This window comes from Heliangelus exortis, chromosome 3, assembly GCF_036169615.1.
Source record: "Heliangelus exortis chromosome 3, bHelExo1.hap1, whole genome shotgun sequence".
Taxonomy (NCBI): domain Eukaryota; kingdom Metazoa; phylum Chordata; class Aves; order Apodiformes; family Trochilidae; genus Heliangelus; species Heliangelus exortis.
In genome coordinates, this window is record NC_092424.1 from 114978999 (window position 1) to 114997381 (window position 18383).

Genomic DNA, 18383 nt, shown 5'->3' on the forward strand with positions numbered 1-18383 from the left:
GCTGCTGGGAAAAGCAGGAGCACCTGATAAACATAATAGCCAGTTCTGGATGAGTGGGTAATTAGGTTGAGTGATGTGGATGAGTTATGATAATTAGCTTCTTGCCCACGTTGCTCTTTTCTGAGAGCAGAGTGTGGTTGGTGTCCTTCCCTCACCATGAAGCACCTAAAAGCCTCTCATCATCTCAGCTCCTCAGAACTACCTACAAACTCAACAAGATTTGTAACATTCCCTTCACAGATTTTTTTTTTCCAGGCTGTAGGCATTATTTAATAAATACATTTTAAGTTTAGAAAGAACAAGTAGAGCGGAGTTCCTGCTGGAGGATCCCGTGGGGGTCTGCACTTTGGTGATGGGAACCTTGGCCAGAAAACTGGGAGCTGTGTCCCCCTTCTTCCTGTGCCATAACAAGACTGTTCTCTTCCTGAGATGTTTATTCCTTACTGAGAAGCTGCAGGGGACAAAACTGTATAAACTGTTAATTTTCTCATGCACTTGCAAAATGGGGATGGTTGGTTATTAGCTTTTGTAGTAAATTTGAAGGCATTTTCTATACTCATGGAGTGGTTTGGGTTGGAAGGACCTCAAAGCCCCCCCAGTGCCCCCCCTGCCATGGTCAGGGACCCCTCCCCCAGCCCAGGGGGCTCCAAGCCCCATCCAACCTGGGCTGAGACACTGCCAGGGATGGGGCAGCCACAGCTTCCTTGGGCAACCTGGGCAACCAGGGGCTCAGCACCCTCACCCCAAGGAATTTCTCCCTCCATCTCCCCTCTTGCAGATGGAAACCCCTCCTCTCACCCTCTCCTACACTGCTGACTCCCCACAGGATTTTGTGCTCTGTTTTTCTGTTTTTTAATCTGGCCTTTGCCAGAGTTGAGTAGGAAGGGGACACTTCCCTGGTGCCCAGCACCCCTGGGCAGGTCTGGAGCTGGCCCTGCTGGGCTTTGGGAGGGAAGGAATGAGAGGAATACATCTTGGAGGACACAGATTGTTCACAGCTGTCCAGGAAGATGGAGTGCAGGTGTCAGAGTAGCAAATGGATGGCTGGGGCTGAGTTTGTTTCTTGTGAAGTGCAGAGGTCTTGAGAACCAGAGGTAACTCAGGGTGCAGAAGTGCCTGTGGGCATAGGCAGCAGCATCAGGGAGGTGCTCTGGTGACTGCTGCTTTCTGGAGTTATGAGAAAAGCATTTCCCAGCACAACCCCAGAGCTCCTGCAAGGCAAGGAGGGTAATAACTTGGTGGTAACAAAATGCTGGTCAGAAAGGAGAGTAGTGGCTGCAGGCAGATTTCCTTCCCTTTGCTCCAGAGGAGTTGATTCCCTGAAGAAATTGGGGCTGTTCCACCAATGCTCTGCCTGGAGCCCCAGATCTGTGCATTGGGATGGTACCTTGTATTTACAAGCATTTGAAATGCCTCCCTGCAGAAAATGTGGTGAGAAACTGATCTGATCTGATCTGGGCTTTTGGCAGCAGTGCCAGGACCAGAGGCCACGAGCAGAAGCTGGGCCACAGGAAGGTCCCTCTGAGCATCAGGAAACAATTCCCAGAGTGGGGGTGACCAAGCACGGGCACAAGTTGCCCAGGGAGGTTGTGGAATCTCCTGTGGAGATCTTCAGGACATGGTCCTGGCTCTGGGTGGTGCTGCCTGAGCAGATGAACTCCAGAGGTCCCTGCCAGGCTCAGCTGTGTCACAGCAAGGCACCTTCCTCAGGGATTTCTCAGCCAGGGACACCCACCCGTGAGAAAAGATTTCTCCCCAGCTCTGCGTGGGCAACTTCTTGTGCCTGCTGGCCAGGATAGCTTTGAGTGGCCTCCAAAGCACCAGCTCAGGATCCCAGTGGGGAAATGCTCTGAGCCAGGATGAGACCCTGTGATTCCAGAGGCAGTGACCACAGTTAAATTTAATGTCTGGGAATAATCCTGGCCATAAAATGTAAATTATTCTGCCTTCTCCCCACCAGCTGAGATATGGGAAGGTCAGTGGTTCACTAGAAGACTTTCTGACCAAGGTCTGTCTGCATCTCCTCCCAGAGGAGCCAGGCTATGCTTTAGGAACAGATAGGTACAGTGTATTTTTTTCTGAAGGTCTTGAAAAAGACACAAAAAAAAAAGGTTACTAGAATTCTTCAGATGGACAGTGAGGCAGGTCAGCAGCTGCCCACCCTGAGATCAGACCCAGGCAGCTGTGGAACCTGATCTGGAGGTGCCCCCATAGCCCACCCTGGGGTGTTCAGGAGACCCAGAGCTGGATCCAACCCCTCCCATCCTCAATCTCCTGTCTAATTCTTCTCTGTTCCTCACCCACCAGCCTCGCCCACCAGCAGACCTGGGGTTCAGCTTTGATGCCAACAAACAACAAAGGCAGCTGATAGCAGAGCTGGAAAACAAAAACAGGTAAAAAGCTTTGATCTGGAACAATGCTTGTGGAGTCCTCGTGTTTGTTCTTTTCAGCCCTTTTGGGTTCTGTTAAGCAGGAGGAGTTCCTGGATCTCTTGATGAAGGGTGTAGCTGAGCTGACCCCATGAGCTCTATTCCCAAAGGGAGAAGCTTGATCTTCTTCACTGATCTTCTTAAAATTATCTCGACTGTGTTGCTGCCTCACGTTGCTCTCTGCCAACCCAGCAAAGTTCTCGCAGCAGGACCAAGCTGTGCAGAGAGCAGCAGGAAAAAAAATCAGGAGAAAATAAATCAGAAAACCATCAAATCCCAGAATCCGAGGTTACAAGGGACCTCAAGGCTCATCTGGCCCAGCCTTTCTTGGCAGGAGCATGGTGTAGACAAGATGGGCAGGAGCAAAGATCAGGAGAGGAGATGTAGCAGAGTGAGCAGGATGGGAGGCTGGGGTGGGTAAATTCAGCTTCAGAAGAATGAGTGGGGATTTTTCCTTCTGGTGGAAGACAACGGAGCCTGAAGGAATGGAGAGGCCTGGAAAAAGGAGCACAGCAAGGGGTGGCACTGGGTGAGCTTTGAAGTCCCTCCAGCACAGCCCAGTCTGGGATTCAAGGAGTCTTCCTGCTCCAGGGGGTCTCTCAAGAAGAGATCCCTTCTTTTTATCCTCACATTGCACTGGCAGCTTCTTCAGTGTCCACATTCTGAGTTCATGTTTCTCTGGATGAGAGAAGGTGCAGCCCTAAAGGACCAGCAGCTACAAACCCCCTGTGCTGTGTGGTTGGGCTACCCCAGAACCTCTCTGTGTGACCTCCTGGCACGGGGTTCCTCCAGGATGGTTTGGAGGAGACCCAGTTCCTGGAGAGCAGCTTGATCCTTGCAGCAGGGCACCAGCACAACTCCAGCATCTGCCAAGAGCCCTCGGGGCTTTGAAGTGGTTGGTGGAGATCAGAGATAAGGGAGATCTCAATCAGTGCTGGATTGAAACCCTTCGTGGAGAACAGCTCCAAGGGTTTGAAAAAAAAAAAAACAGGGGAGGAAGATCACAGATTATGATCTCCTCTGGCAGAAGGATTTGGTTTCCATTTCAACAAAGAGGCCTTGGCTGTCAGGTGGGACCTTCCCTCCCCTGGGGCTGTGCAGAACCAGTGCCATTAATTGGGCTGCTGGCTGATTGCCTTCCCTTGGGGGAACCTCAGGATGTCTCTCTCTATGAGCTGTTATTCTCCTTATTCCTACTGACCTGCCAGGAGCCCTTGGAAAGGTGAGGGGGGCTCCAGGAAAGCTGGGGAGGGACTTGGGACAAGGGCCTGGAGGGATGGGACCCTCCTAGGGGGAAGGGTTTCCAGCTGGGAGAGGGGAGATGGAGAGGAGATCTTGGGCAGGGAGGGAGGGAGAAATTGCTTGGGGTGAGGGTGCTGAGCCCCTGGTTGCCCAGGTTGCCCAAGGAAGCTGTGGCTGCCCCATCCCTGGCAGTGTCTCAGCCCAGGTTGGATGGGGCTTGGAGCCCCCTGGGCTGGGGGAGGGGTCCCTGACCATGGCAGGGGGGGCACTGGGTGGGCTTTGAGGTCCCTTCTCACTCAAACCAGGCTGGGATTCAATGGTTCTCTGAAGCTTTCTGGTGCCTGCAGAATATACTGAAAATCAAACTTTTTTCCTCTTTGCATGGTCCCTGAGCCCATTCTGCAGGGAAGGGTTTGGGGAGGTGTTGGCAGCACTGTGGCACAGCAGTGATCTCATGCTCCTAATGAAGTAATAAATTTCCTGTGTGTGTTCCAGCAGCTCCCAGGGCTGTGCTGGTTTACCTGCCTCTGGTGTCAACCTGGCAGCCAGCAGCAGCCTGGCAGAAGGTGCTGGAAGGGCTGTGGGAGTGCAGAGCTGACCTCCTTCCTCTTCCATCTCCCCTGTGTCGTTTCTCTAGAGAGATTCTCCAGGAAATCCAGCGCCTGAGGCTGGAACATGAGCAAGCCTCTCAGCCCACCCCCGAGAAGGCTCAGCAGAACCCAACGCTCCTGGCTGAGCTTCGGCTGCTACGGTAACAGGGAAATCACCCAGAGGTTCTGGGGGTTTGGTACCTGGGTCAGCCCCTGGGCTCTTGCCCCATCCCTGGCAGTGTCTCAGCCCAGGTTGGATGGGGCTTGGAGCCCCCTGGGCTGGGGGAGGGGTCCCTGACCATGGCAGGGGGGGGACTGGGGGAGCTTTGAGTCCCTTCCAATCCAAACCATTCCACGATTTCCATGTGGTGGGAGCAGCATCTCCTCAGTAGCCTTGAAGTGTTATTTAAAGTGCTGAATTCTTCAGTGTATTGCAAATTTTTTTTTAAAAGTGGATTTAGAAGTAAATAAAATCATCTCTGAAAACGAATCTGATTTGTGGAGTTCAGAGAAGGAACTGTAAGGGGAAACCCATAGGAAAACCCAGCAGCAAGGGCATTATCTGCTCACCACGTGTCCAGAGGAGTGGAGCTGGAGGGAAATGTCACTCATTTGATTAATCAGTGCAGTTCTGAAAATCCACCCCTCCTGACAGGACTAGGAAGCTGGGAAATGGTCCCCAAAGCCTCCTTGGTTCCCTTTGCATTTCTTTGTGCCAGGGAGGAGTGGGCAGTGTTTGGAGATTGAGGGGTTTTATGGGTTGGGTGGTGGGGAGGGGATTTTCTCTGGCTGTGTCTGGGTTTGTCTCCAATTTCCAGTTCATTCAGAGCTCAGCCTTCAAAAATGCTGTAACCTGGGGTAGGTTTGAAACGTTTCATTGGTTGGGGTCAGGTTTTGCTGCCCAGGAATGGTGAAAGGTTTTCCAAAAATTGTGCTGCACAATTTAAGGCTTTCAACTTCTTCTTTTATGTTTTCATAGAGTTTGCTGTGTTACAGCACAGTTTGGGTTCTCACCAGAACTTTTCATTCGATTACCTGATGATAACAGCTCGTGGATTTTCTGGCTTTATGCTTTACTTTAATATGGGGATTTTTTAAAAACATATGGAGAAGATGCAGACAATTCCCAGAAATATTTATGCCAGAATTGGGGGAAAAGGAGACTAAAAGGCAGGTTGATGTGCTGCTTGACCCAGCAGAGAAAGGTGATGGAACGACCAAGAGCTTAAGCTGGAAACCATCCAGGTTCAGCCCACAACTAAATCTTGTTTTTAAAGAGAGGCAATAATCTCAAGAGCAGGGATGCAGTTTTTAGTCCCTTCATGTATTTTCTGAAGACCTTTGTCCAAAATGCAGATTATCTGGAACAAACCAGGAGGATTTTAGAGAGATGGTGTTTTGCTAAAGGAAAAAAAAAAAGTACCGAGTGATCATTGCAGCCACTTTGGCCCCTCAGATATGTAAATTGCAGTGGAAAAGGAGGAAAAAAAGGTTGGATTCAGGATGTGCAGCATGTGGGGTCATGATGGTTGCCTGTGGTGGGTGTCACACGGGCTGGGAAGTTCTCCCTGCAGTGCCCTTTTTACCTCCATCCCTGTCAGACAGAGCTGGCAGCTTTTGTTGTAGAGGTGGAAAGAAAACCACATCCCCTGACCCTGCTCATGGGATGTCAGCTGATTCCTGTGCTTTGTCTGTGCCTGGGAGAATCAAAGCTTCTGAGTTATTTCCAACCTTCATGAGCTCCCTTTCCCAAACCTCATCCTTCCCCCTTGCTGAAAAGATTCTTTTCCAGAGTTCCTCTCTCTGAGTCTGCAGAGATTTTGGTTTCCTCCCCTTCCCACCTCCTCTTGCATAAACAACTCGAGCTTTTCCAGTTTCCCCATACAGAACAGGTTTGCCCTCCCTTTAGCTGCCAAGTGCCCTCCTGGTCCTGGGTGCCCCATCTGTCTGCAGGCAGCAGGGCAGAGCTCCCCTTGGCTTCCCTGCCACCAGACATCCATCAGATTCACACCCAGATGGATTCTCCTGACTGCCCAGCATCACTCTGGGAGTTCTCAGGCAGCAGATGATCCCTGGTGTGGAAGGACTTCACAAAGTGTCCCCAAGGAGGAGATGTTCCCCTGGGGATGGCCTTGCCTTTGGGCATACCTAAGGGCAAGTTACCAAATGATCTTCACTTGCTGGGTAGAATTTAGGCTCTGAAAGCCAAAAAAAGAAAAATATTAATCCATCAAAAATCAACCTGTCCTGGGTTTAAAAACCTGCAGGCAGCCCAGCCCTGGAGAGGAGTCCTGGGACTTCTTGTGGGATGCCTTGGATGCAGCCAGGAGCTGCTCATCCCCACACCAGGGCCCTGCTTTGCCCCAGCACACTGTGCCTCTAGGGGTCATTTGCCTTTTTTAAAAAAAAAAATCAAAATATTTAAAGCCCTTTGTCAAGGGCAAACAGCTTCTTCCTTTGCTGCAGGGCATTGACAGTGAGTAAGATCAGCCCAAAGCAGTGTGCTGGTTGATGCTCAGTCCTCATGAACATTGCAGAGCTCTTCTGGTTCCACATGTTTGCAGCATTTGTGGTTGATAACCTTGAAGTAACTGTAGGATAAGAGCCACAGACTTTGAACAGGCCTGGAGAGAGCACAGACACCATGCAGCCAGGTAAAGCTGTGTCTGGGGGGACCTAAACACCCAGGAGGTGACCAAGCACCTGTGGTCATCTCTTTAAGGCCTTACTTTTGGGGTAGGTTTTGGCATTTAATAACCACAGTCCTCAAAATAAAATAAAAAGAAGAAGGGTGCTGAAAGAAATACCCAGAGTAGTCAATTCTTTGTGGTCTCCTGTCCCTTCTAGAACCAGTGTGGAAAGAAGTTCATTCTGCTGGGTAGCTCTAGCAGCTCTTGCTGCCTGGCATGGGTCGTTTCTGGTTCTCAGTAGGTTGGTTCAGTCTGAGGAAATGGCCCTTTTTTTTTTCCAGGTTCTGATGTCCTGTTGGTTGTTCTAAAAGCATAGAATCACAGAATCACTGAGGTTGGAACAGACCTCCAAGATCATCAAGTCCAACCATCAACCTAACCCCACCATGCCCACTAATCCATGTCCCCAAGTGCCACATCCACGTGGGGTTTTGATCCCCTCCACCCATGGGCACCCTGTTCCAAGGCTTGACCACTCTTTCAGTAAAGAGAGTGTTCCTAATATCCAAATAAAACTAGCTGGTTATTAGTAATTCCAAAAATATTTATCCATAGCCTGTCACATGAGAACACAGCTATAATTTAAAGCATTTAAAAATTCAGTCTAGGATATGTGGTGGCTTCAGCTTTGGTTTAAGATGTTATGATGTCCACAGAAACAATGCTAGATGAATAAATGTTGGGTTTTTTCTTGTGGTTTGTGGGGCTCAGTGTTTCTCAGATGAAATAAAAACTGAGCTCTGGCAGGTGGGCAGTTACTCTTTGAATTTCTCTTTGTATCCAAGTCCCTTCTGTGGTTTTTTTTAAATATAAACTGGAAGCATAGGGTTGTGTTTCCCAGAGTCCCTCAGGGCTGGGTGTCTGCAGGAGCAGAGGACACAGGTTTTCTGATGCTGAGGAAGGGGAAGGTCACCTCTCTCTCCTTTCCTTGCTACCTGGGCTCAGGGATGTCAGCCCCCTCACAGAAATAGCTCTGTGGGTCTCCTGCCCCCCAGGTGATTGCTTTTCCTCACCAGACATCTGCAGCCTTTTTTTACTCTCTTATTTTTATTGGTTTTCTCTCCTCCTGTCGCTGGTTCTCACTTGTCTGAGGGCTCTGCAGGGGGTTGGCTCTGTCCTTCAGAAAGCCAAGATAAAATGGTTTGGTTTGGGTTTTCCCCTCAAAATGTAGAGCTCTCAAAAAAAAAAAAAGGGCTTCCTACTACCCAGGGGCTGAGTGATTTGGGGATTTTCAGTGACAAGCCTGATGGTTTCCTACAGGTGCTTTTCCTGAAGGGCTTCTGAAACACCCCGGGGTTATTTTCTGACTCTTCTTTCCTTTGAACAGGCAGAGAAAGGATGAGCTGGAGCAGAGGATGTCAGCACTGCAGGAGAGCAGGAGGGAGCTGATGGTGCAGCTGGAAGGGCTGATGAAGCTGCTGAAGGTAAATCCTCACCCACCAGAAATTGTGGCACCCTGACCCACCCTGGGCATCCCCTCTGCCTGCTCCCAGCTCCAAGCTTTACAGATCCTGGGGAACAGGAGGAACTTGCAGAGACTCACTGGGGGTGTTCAGCCTGGAGAAGAGAAGGGGAGACCTTAGAGCACCTTCCAGTGCCTGAAGGGGCTCCAGGAAAGCTGGGGAGGGACTTGGGACAAGGGCCTGGAGGGATGGGACCCTGCGAGGGGGAAGGGTTTGCAGCTGGGAGAGGGGAGATGGAGAGGAGATCTTGGGCAGGGAGGGAGGGAGGGAGGGAGGGAGAAATTGTTTGGTTGGACTTGGTGATCTCAGAGGTCCTTTCCAGCCATGAGCATTCTGTGATTCTCAGGTGTGGGACATGGGTTAGTGGTGGCCTGGAATAAGGTGATGTCCTGGCTGGGCTGGAGTGGGATAGGACAAGGGGGAAGGGTTTGGAGCTGGGAGAGGGGAGCTGGGGCTGAGATGTGAGGGAGAAATTGCTTGGGGTGAGGGTGCTGAGCCCCTGGTTGCCCAGGTTGCCCAAGGAAGCTGTGGCTGCCCCATCCCTGGCAGTGTCTCAGCCCAGGTTGGATGGGGCTTAGAGCCCCCTGGGCTGGGGGAGGGGTCCCTGACCATGGCAGGGGGGTTGCAGCCAGAATGAGCTTCAAGGTCCCCTCCAATCTCAACCATCTGGGGATTCTATGATTCTGTCTCTTCGTTAACTCCCCCAGCTCCCAGAACTGTTTAAAAACTGTGAGGACAAATAGGACTGGAGATAAGGAGAGAGTTCTTCCCCATGAGGATGCAGGAGCAGTGAGCTGGTCCCAGAGAGGTTGGGGCTCTCTTCATCCCCGGAGGTTTTCAAGACCAGGCAGGACAGAGCTCTGGGCCACCAGGTCTGAGCTGAGTTTGACCTTGTTCTGAGTAGGAGGCTGTGTCTGAGTCCTCCTGAGGTCCTTTCCAACCAGAATCCTCCCGTGAGCCTTTCTCCACTGTCATTATTTGGTTCTGCACATTGCATAACACACTTTTTTTTTTTTTTTTTCCTGCATTTCCCCTCCCGAGCTCTCTGTGGAGCCTGGCAGCTTCTCCTCCATTAAGGCATCCTCCAGGAAGACATCTGCTCCTGAGCTGCAGTGAGCAGGAAGGGAGAACTCACTGCCCGTGCAAATTTGCTTGCACAGATAAAAATCCATGCCTCGTGTTCAGTTTTAATGCATTTAGCTTCATTTTACACTCATCAGCTCCAGCACACATGGCTCTCCCAGCACTAAATGAGGATGTGCTTGGGCAGCTCTGGGCTTTTCCTGCACACTCCTCACCCATCTCAGGGAGGGCACCTCTCAACACACACTTCTCATGGGTGACTTCTTTGCTTTCTCCAGATTTTCATGTAATTTTTAATTGGGGGAAAAAACAACAAGAGGAAGAATTCTTCTCTGAACCTTAGCAGAGAGTCACCAGAGGGTTTCACTTCTCCTCATCACCATTTTCCCCTTTTTGGGGGGCCCTTTCTGCACCAGGGGATGCTTTTTGAAGGCTTCCATGTCTGCAGCCCTGCAAAGTGCTTTATTTCTGTTCTGACAGCCTCTTGCAGGGCTGCCCTCCAGAGAGCTGCAGCTCTGCAAACATCACAGCTGCCTTCAGCAGCCCAGCTCCCAGCACTTAACAAAATGGGGCTGATTTGGCCAAACCTCTTTGCCAAGAGGTTCCAATGCTTCCCATTCATTATTAGCTGAGTCTTGTCTCAGCACTTCTGTTACTTTGAATAAATTCATGGCAGGGTAGGATGTTGATGCTTATTCAAGTTTTCTTCCTCCCTTTTTGAACACCAGTTCCAGTCCCTGGCTGTTTCAAAATCTCCCAAAACTTCCCCTCCCTGCCCTGGTGTCATTATTTTAGGAATCCCAGCTGCAAGCTCCCCAGGCCTGTGGATCTGCAAATGTTATTTCTAGGAGATAATTTTAACACCTTTTCTCTTTATTAGTAGAAGACACTCCAGTGTTTGCTGCCAGCAACTGTGAGGGGAAAGGACTTCTAGCCAGACACAGCAGAAATACCAATTCTTCTTTCCCTTGTGAAAATTTTACCATGACCACCAAGAAACAATTTACCACCTCGAGGCTTTGTTCTGTCTCTGATATTTTTGTTCATTTCCGAGTCTCCTTTTTGGTGGTTTTAGCCCTGCCAGACACAATTCTGTGTTCCTGCAAGTTTTTGGATTTTGTCATCAGTTGGTGCATTTCAAAAATTCTAATTTATAATTTATGCCACACGCTTTTATGGGGTTTTTTTCCATTTTCTCATGCAGTATTTTTTTACACTTTTAATGCTGCCTTCACCTCAGCGTTTAGAGCTGGGTTCAGCTCACCTGACATGGGCTGTCTGAGAGCTTGGTGCCTGGGTCAGGAGGGAAAGGAAAGCATTGCTTTGGGAGGACAGAGCTGTTCTCTGGAGGTTCCCACATTTTTCCCATGTTGAGCCGTGCTGGGATTGTGGCCTCACAGCCAAGAACATTTCTCAGCTGCTTTGGTTGCTGGTTTGGAGGTTGTTAATGTCCTGATGAGAGATTAAGGATGGGTTTTGCATTGAGCAAACTTAGAATCCCAGCCTGGGTTGTGGTGGAAGGGACCCCAAAGCCCACCCAGTGCCCCCCCTGCCATGGTCAGGGACCCCTCCCCCAGCCCAGGGGGCTCCAAGCCCCATCCAACCTGGGCTGAGACACTGCCAGGGATGGGGCAGCCACAGCTTCCTTGGGCAACCTGGGCAACCAGGGGCTCAGCACCCTCACCCCAAGCAATTTCTCCCTCCCATCTCAGCCCCAGCTCCCCTCTCCCAGCTCCAAACCCTTCCCCCTTGTCCTATCCCACTCCAGCCCAGCCAGGACATCACCTTATTCCAGGCCACCACTAACCCATGGCCCACACCTGAGAATCACAGAATGCTCATGGCTGGAAAGGACCTCTGAGATCACCAAGTCCAACCAAACAATTTCTCCCTCCCTCCCTCCCTCCCTGCCCAAGATCTCCTCTCCATCTCCCCTCTCCCAGCTGCAAACCCTTCCCCCTCGCAGGGTCCCATCCCTCCAGGCCCTTGTCCCAACTCCCTCCCCAGCTTTCCTGGAGCCCCTTCAGGCACTGGAAGGTGCTCTAAGGTCTCCCCGTTGCAGCCTTCTCTTCTCCAGCCTCAACACCCCCAACTCTCTCAGCCTGGCTCCAGAGCAGAGCTGCTCCAGCCCTCCCAGCAGCTCCAGGGCCTCCTCTGCACTGGCTCCAGCAGCTCCGTGTCCTTGTGTTGTCAGTTCTGTCGTCAGCAACTTCTTTCCAGCATTTTTTATCTTATTTTCCATCAGCCAGGCCATGGGCTCAGCTTTCCCTTTGTCCTCAAAGCCATCAGCAGCCCCCCTGTTCCCCTGGCACCCTCAGCAGTGGGTGTGGGGATCACCTCCTCGTGGGGTCTGGCTCCCAGCTGGGTGGGCATCCAGGAGACAGATCCCAGGTCCCTTCTTCCATTTCCTCAGTGGCAATCTCCTCATCAGCTGATGTGATGATAATCTAATAACTGCTCCCTCCTTCTAGCAACCCTCCATGCCTCCCAAGGTAGATTTTTTTCCACATCTGCAGTTAGTGCCAAACCCTCATCTTTCAATCTAACAACTTCTTCTGTTGGTGTGGAGGGGAGATCCTTGCAGCCCTTTTCCCTGAGCTGGCTCAACATCTGGTCCTGTGAATCCCAGTGCTGGGAGGAGCAACCAGGAGCCAGTGACTGGGCAGAGATGGGCCCAACATCTGCTGAAACAGGCACCTGAAATAAAAACAGGTCTTGGGGGAAAAATCCAGAAGTATCTGCCCAGAAATGGGGAATTCTCCAGGGTCGTTCCCAAATGGACCCTCAGTGCACAGCTGGGAAACGTCAGTCCCTGCAGTGGTCACTGAGGAGAAGCTGCTGCAGGTTAAGGGATGGGTTCTGGGTGATGCTGCTGAGAGGGGAGATGAATGAGGTTATGGATGTCAAAGCCAAAAGGAGCTTTTCCTTCATGGATTGTAGTTCCCTGACCTGAATTCCTGGGGAAGACGTGCTCACCAGTGGTCCCTCTGCTCTGGCAGGGAACACAACCCCTCATGGTTGGGCTCAGTGATCTTAAAGGGCTTTAGCAGAACAATTCTGTGATGCTGTGAGGCTGGAGAAGCTGTAATTGCCATTTCTGTGTAGATGAGGGTCATCAAAACCCTGCAGCCAGCCCTGCTGTGCACACAACTGCTTCTCCTCCTCCTCCTCCAACCCCCAGCCCCAGGCAGGACTCAGAGTGGTTGCTGCATCTGCAAAGACAACATCTGGGCAAACCCTTGAATTATGGAAGCAACAATGGGATATTTTGCTGGTTCCCAGCAGTGTTCCTATAGATGTGACCCCATTGCCTGGCAGGATTGTGGAGTACATTGCCTTGCTTCAAAAGAGGATAAATTCATCCCTATTTCACCTTTTTTACTGTTGTATAGAATCCCAGACTGTTTTGGGTTGGAAGGAACCTTAAGGCTCCTCCAGTTCTAACCCCATGCCATGGTCAGGGACCCCTCCCCCAGCCCAGGGTGCTCCAAGCCCCATCCAACCTTCCAAATGAGCAGTGATCCATCCATCCAGACAAAGCTTGCAGTGCACCAGAGGAATTGTTTCTTCTGCATTTTTGTCCTGACCCCCTGTTTTTGGTGCTTTTGCCTCTCAGTTTCTCCCCTCCCATCCCAGATCTGGTTGTGACACATTCATTTGTCCTCCTGAATCCCATGGGTGGAGGACCCTATGGGCACTCTCTGACCCAGGTGATGTTTTTTTCCACTGAGGCTGGAGAAGGTTGGGTGTTTATGATGGCAAATCTCTGCACACAGGGAAATGAGGGAAGAGCTCTGGTTGCACCCCCAGGTGGGATTTCCAGACTTCAGGGGGTGGCAGTCTGAGCTTTGTGAGGCTTTGTGTGTCCAGAGAAGGGAATGGAGCTGGGGCAGGGGCTGGGCACAAGTCTGCCCAGGGACCCAGGGGTGCTGATCCTGGAGCAGAGGAGGCTGAGGGGAGACCTTGTGGCTCTCTGCAAGCCCCTGAGAGGAGGTTGGAGCCAGGGGGGGTCGGGCTCTGCTCCCAAGGAACAAGGGATGGGAGAAGAGGAACTTTTGGCACAAGTCAAGTGGTGCCAGGGGAGGTTTAGGTTGGAGCTGGGGAAGAATTTCTCCCTGGAAAGGGTTGTCAGGGCCTGGCCCAGGCTGCCCAGGGCAGGGCTGGAGTCCCCATCATGCCTGGAGGGGTTTCAGAGAAAGCCCTGGGGATGTGGGGATGAGGGACATGGGGCAGGGGTGCTGGGGAAGGGTTGGACTCCATCATCTCCAAGGTCTTTTCCAACCGAAACAATTCAATGTTTTTTGGGTCCAGGGTAGGAAGAGAAGCTGGTAAAGGTTCTGTGTAGAAGGAAAGGTATCCACTGGATCTCCTCTCCTGTATCCAAGACCTGTGAGATCCATCCCATGAGGTCAGCTCTCCCTAACACCAAAGGCCACTTTAGACTCTGCTTTGAGGCATGGAGCAGGGGACACCTTTGCTCATGTCCTCATCTCCCTTCATGTCCAGTGGTGTTTCTGATCTGCTGTGGGGCCTGGGCTGTGTTCTGTGTCTGTTTCCTTTTTGTGCAGTAATTAATCCATCCTCTTTCTCTCTTCACCTTTTTCTTTTGCCAACGTTTGTAGGAAGAAGAGCAAAAGCAGGCAGTAAGTTGACTTCAGTTTGTCATGATCTAACTCTTTTTTTTTGTCTCTGTGCATGAAAACAATTTTCTGTTAATTGGCTTGTATGCAAATGAAGCGTGGGAGTGTGGGGTCTTCCTCACTTGGGAATTTGAAAGCTGCCCTCAACACTCCAGCATGGTTTTGTTGACATCCTGAAAGCTGCTCCTCTCTCCCTTTCAAATTGCATTTCTCACCCTGGGTACAGGACCAGTGGCTGCATTCCTTGGGTTGTTATGGAATTGTGCATGACCATCCAGGGTGGAAAATGTGGATTCTCAGCTGGCTTTGTAATTTATTGTGTTGGCAATTTCTCTGGGGTGTTGTACATACTAAGAAAGCTTTCTTGTCTCTTCAGGAATCCTTTCATTTCCCTCCTTGCCACATACAAGTCCATGCATGGAAACTAATTAATGACTTAATATTCTGGGCATGGATCCATAGCTCTCAGTCATGATAAAGTCTCCTTGAATTAGTCCCAGTGTGCTCATTGTGAGCAGGGTGAGTAAACGAGAGAGAAGAACATGTTTTGCTTTGTTACTGGTTTTCATTTTCTCTGCCCACCTGTGACAATCTGGATCCAGTGTTAATTTCAGAATCCACTCCAGAGGGAGCCCTTTTGCTTTTCCTGGTAGTAGCCAGATGTTCAGTGTTGTCTCTCTAGCAGAACAAACCTCCAGCCTTTTCCATCCTGGTTTGCTTTACCCACCAAGCAGTGATGAAGGTTAATCCTCTGTTTCCCCGTGCTAGGTTGTTGGGTTGTTTTTTTTTTACCTGTTGTTTGTCAGGTGCTCAAATTGGATGTTGGATACATGGATTGGAAATTATGGTGACTTTTTTTTTTTGCAAGGAAATACATATTCCAGGGTAACTTGTGTTGCTGAAATCATCTCAGTGCTGCCTGTGCTGAACCAGGGTGTCAGTGACTCCTGGGTGGCCTTTAATGAAAGTTCTGTCCTCAGTTTAAGAGTGGGGTAAGTGGTGCATCTTCTGTTGGAGCCCAGGCCATCTTGGGTTGATGCTGCCAGTGAAGGTTCATCCCTGGGTTCACCAAGGCACCCTGCAGAAATCCTTTGGCTTCATGAAGGGACCAGGAATTTCCTGGAGGAAAAGAAACAACTGAGACAGCACCTGCCCTGCCCTCCAGCTGCTGTCTAGCTGGGCAGGTGGAATGCTGCAGGGTTTGTCATCCTCCTGCCCAACATCACTGCTGGGAATAATCATCTGTGTGGAGTCACTTTGTGAAATTAGCTCCTTCTTCCTGGGTCGTGAGGTTCATCTGGGTTGTGGATCTGGAAGAAGGGTAAATATGAGATTAAAGGAAGAATTTGTCCAATTCTACCTTCCTTCTTTTCCTGGAATGCTGAGCTGGGAGGTGGATAAAGAGAGACAAAAATTATTTGAAACTCAAGAAGGCAAATTTTAGCCGAGCAAAGGACACGCTGGTGGGTGTAGGAGTGGAAGCTTTACATCCTTACATCTGCATGGGCTGGTGGAGCTGGAAATGCTCTCCTCTTCACTCCAGAGGTGCAGCCTGAAGAAGCTGGAAGCCCCAGGACGTGATGTTCCACTTGGCTGAGAACCACCCAGCTCTGGAGATCTTCTCCTTCACCCCCTGTGCAAAGCAAGGTCAGCCAGAGCTCAGCATCCTGTCCCAACGTGTTCAGCCTCAATGGGCAACCAGTTCTTGTGCTTCACCACCCTCCCCATGAGCAAGTTTTTTCTCTTATTTTTAAGCAGAATTTCCTTCATTTCCATTTGTGCCTGTAGTTCCATTGCCTCTGGTCCTTTCACTGGAGACCACAGAGAAGGATCTGGCTCTGTTTTGTCTTTTCCACAAGGGCTTTATAGAGCAGCTAAGATCCCTCTGAGCCTCCTCTTCTTGCAGCTATCCAGTTCCAGCTCCTGCAGCTTCTCTTCGTGGGGCAGACACATTGGTTCCTTCATCATCTGTGTGACTCTTCCTTGGACTTGTTCCAGTCTTGTTCCAAATCTTTCACGTTCAGGATTTTCCAGAACTGGACCCAACACTCCAGATGGAACCCAGAGAGATTGGAAGGGGCTTTGAGCAGCCTGGTCTGGTGGGAGGTGTCTCTGCTCACCCTTGAAGGTGATGTCCCAGGTCCCTTCCAACCCAAACCATTCTGTGATTCCATGGTTCTGTCACCTCCCCAGTGCTGAGCTGGGGGCAGGGTCCCCACATCCCCACCCCAGCCCTGCTGACAGCACAGAACACCCCAGGATGCTGGGGACTGTCTTCTATTTGGCTTTCTTTGGCTCATGTTCAGCTTCTTTGCAGGACCACAACACCTTGTTCTTCCCCTCTCAGCCAGGCCCCAGAAAGCACTTGCTGCTCCTTCCCAGGAGCAGACCTTGTACTCACTGGTAAGCTTGGTGAGGTCCCTACCTACACATTTCTTCAGCCTTTCAGCCTCTCCTCACACCTGTGCATTGCCTGCAAACTTGAGGCACCTGGACCATTGCTGATGGGGATAAACAGCAGTGACTCCAGCATCCCTGGTGACATCCCTGCCCATCCCAGTGTTCCAGTGCTCTGGAAGGCAGCTCATGGCAGATCTCCAGCTCAAAGTGCAGAAGAACTCGTTGGCCCATACCCTGGCTTCCAGATGTCTTCAGGACTTCATGGTCATCCATGTACTCCAATAACAAAACAAAGGGCTGAGTGTCAGGGCTGAGGAAACACTGCAGAACTATAAAAATAGCATCAAACATCCCCCTGTCCTTTAGAACTTCTGCAAGTTTTGGTGGCTCTTGGGTCTCATCTTCCCCCTACACGTGTATAAAGCCCTGAGGTAGCTGGGAAAGGGCATCAGCCTAGGGTGTGATCCATCCTTGGGTCCACAAGCATTTGTCTTGGAAAAAGAAGTTAGAGGAGAAGAGCTTGGTCTCCCAGTATCTCCTGGAGGTCTGTGGACTGGTCCAGAAAGAGCAGAAGCACATGTGAGGGAAAATGTGGAGCAGCATCTGAGTCCTGTGGAAGAGGAGATCCCAGTGTCTGAGTGATCTGGAGTGATGGTTGTGAGATGGGTTGTGTGGCACCAGGAGCAGACATGAAGGGTTAAGGTGAGAAGCAGTCACTGATTCAGGGCTGGCAGCAGATCCAGAGCAGCAGCAACCACGTTGGGAATCTCCAGTTTCATTCTGCATTTAACTGAGACAACGTGTGCTGTGTTCAGGGGCTGCTGGGGCCATGCTGAATGTCTTGGCTGTCACCAAGAGCCAGCATTCCCCCCAGCAGAGACACTCACCCTGCTGGGGCAGTTCCTGTATTTGCAGCCAGAGTAATTCCGTGTGTAAGCACTGAGCAGAGATCCTGGCTGTTCCTGGGAGGTGAGTAAGAAACTCCTTGACTGCTGCTGTTGCCACCAAGTGCCTACAGAAACTGTGATCCCTGACTTGAATCCCCAGCAACAGACCTGAGCCCAGTGGCATCCGAGAGGCTCCAGCCACAGAAATGTCCTCAGAAGTCTTAGAAGCTGCTGTGTCTCTTGGCCAGTCTTGGTCCAACAACCCTGGCAAATCATAAGGTGTTTGTCTCAGGAGAGACACTGCTTCTGCTCCTGGGTTTTACAGGAAGGGCTGATAACTTCTGTGCCCCATGTTCACAGAATCATTGAATGGTTTGAGTGGAAGGGACCATTTAATCCAACCCCATCCAGTAGGCAGAGACATCTCCTACCCGAGGCTGCTCAGAGCCCCATCCAACCTCTCCTGGGATAGTTCCAGGGATGGGGCATCTCCCACCTCTCTGGGACACCTGGGCCAGGGGCTCAGCACCCTCAGCATGCATAATTTCTCCCTTTTATCTGGTATGAATCCCCTCTCAGTGTGAAACCATCACCCCTTGTCCTGTCAGTGCAGGCCTTACTGAAAAGTCCATACCCTACCAGGCTCTCCTAGTGAGGTTCTGAATTTCTGGACTGTCTCCTCCTTTGCAGGATTGGCCCTTGGGATCAGCAGGGCTGGTCCTGGTCAGACCCTTGAGGAGCAGCACATGTGTAAAGATGCCATTCCCATAGCAGGAGATGCTCTCCACACTCTGCTCTACTACTGCTACAATTATTGTGTCCCAGCTAATAAAGCTCTTTGCCAGCATTGATCCTAATTTACAACAGGAGCATTTTCATGTCACAGCTGGTGAATAATCTGCTAAATATTAAAACCTCTTTGTGGTGTCGTCAGCTGAACAAGCCATTGGAGCTGTGTG

At 50.7% G+C, this 18383-nt stretch overlaps 1 protein-coding gene across 20 annotated transcripts in view; it reads left to right on the plus strand.

The window, feature by feature from the left end:
• Nucleotides 1–18383, plus strand: part of DTNB (dystrobrevin beta) — a 172777-nt gene that overhangs the window by 111317 nt on the left and 43077 nt on the right. For 11 of the 20 annotated variants that reach the window (XM_071742339.1, XM_071742320.1, XM_071742322.1 and 8 more), the window contains 4 exons: nt 2308–2393; nt 4309–4422; nt 8279–8375; nt 14120–14140. In XM_071742339.1, coding sequence (XP_071598440.1) covers nt 2308–2393; nt 4309–4422; nt 8279–8375; nt 14120–14140 — 318 coding nt within the window. The remainder of the gene's footprint in view (nt 1–2307; nt 2394–4308; nt 4423–8278; nt 8376–14119; nt 14141–18383) is intronic. The other 9 variants (XR_011725478.1, XM_071742323.1, XM_071742324.1 and 6 more) reach the window with 1 other exon arrangement.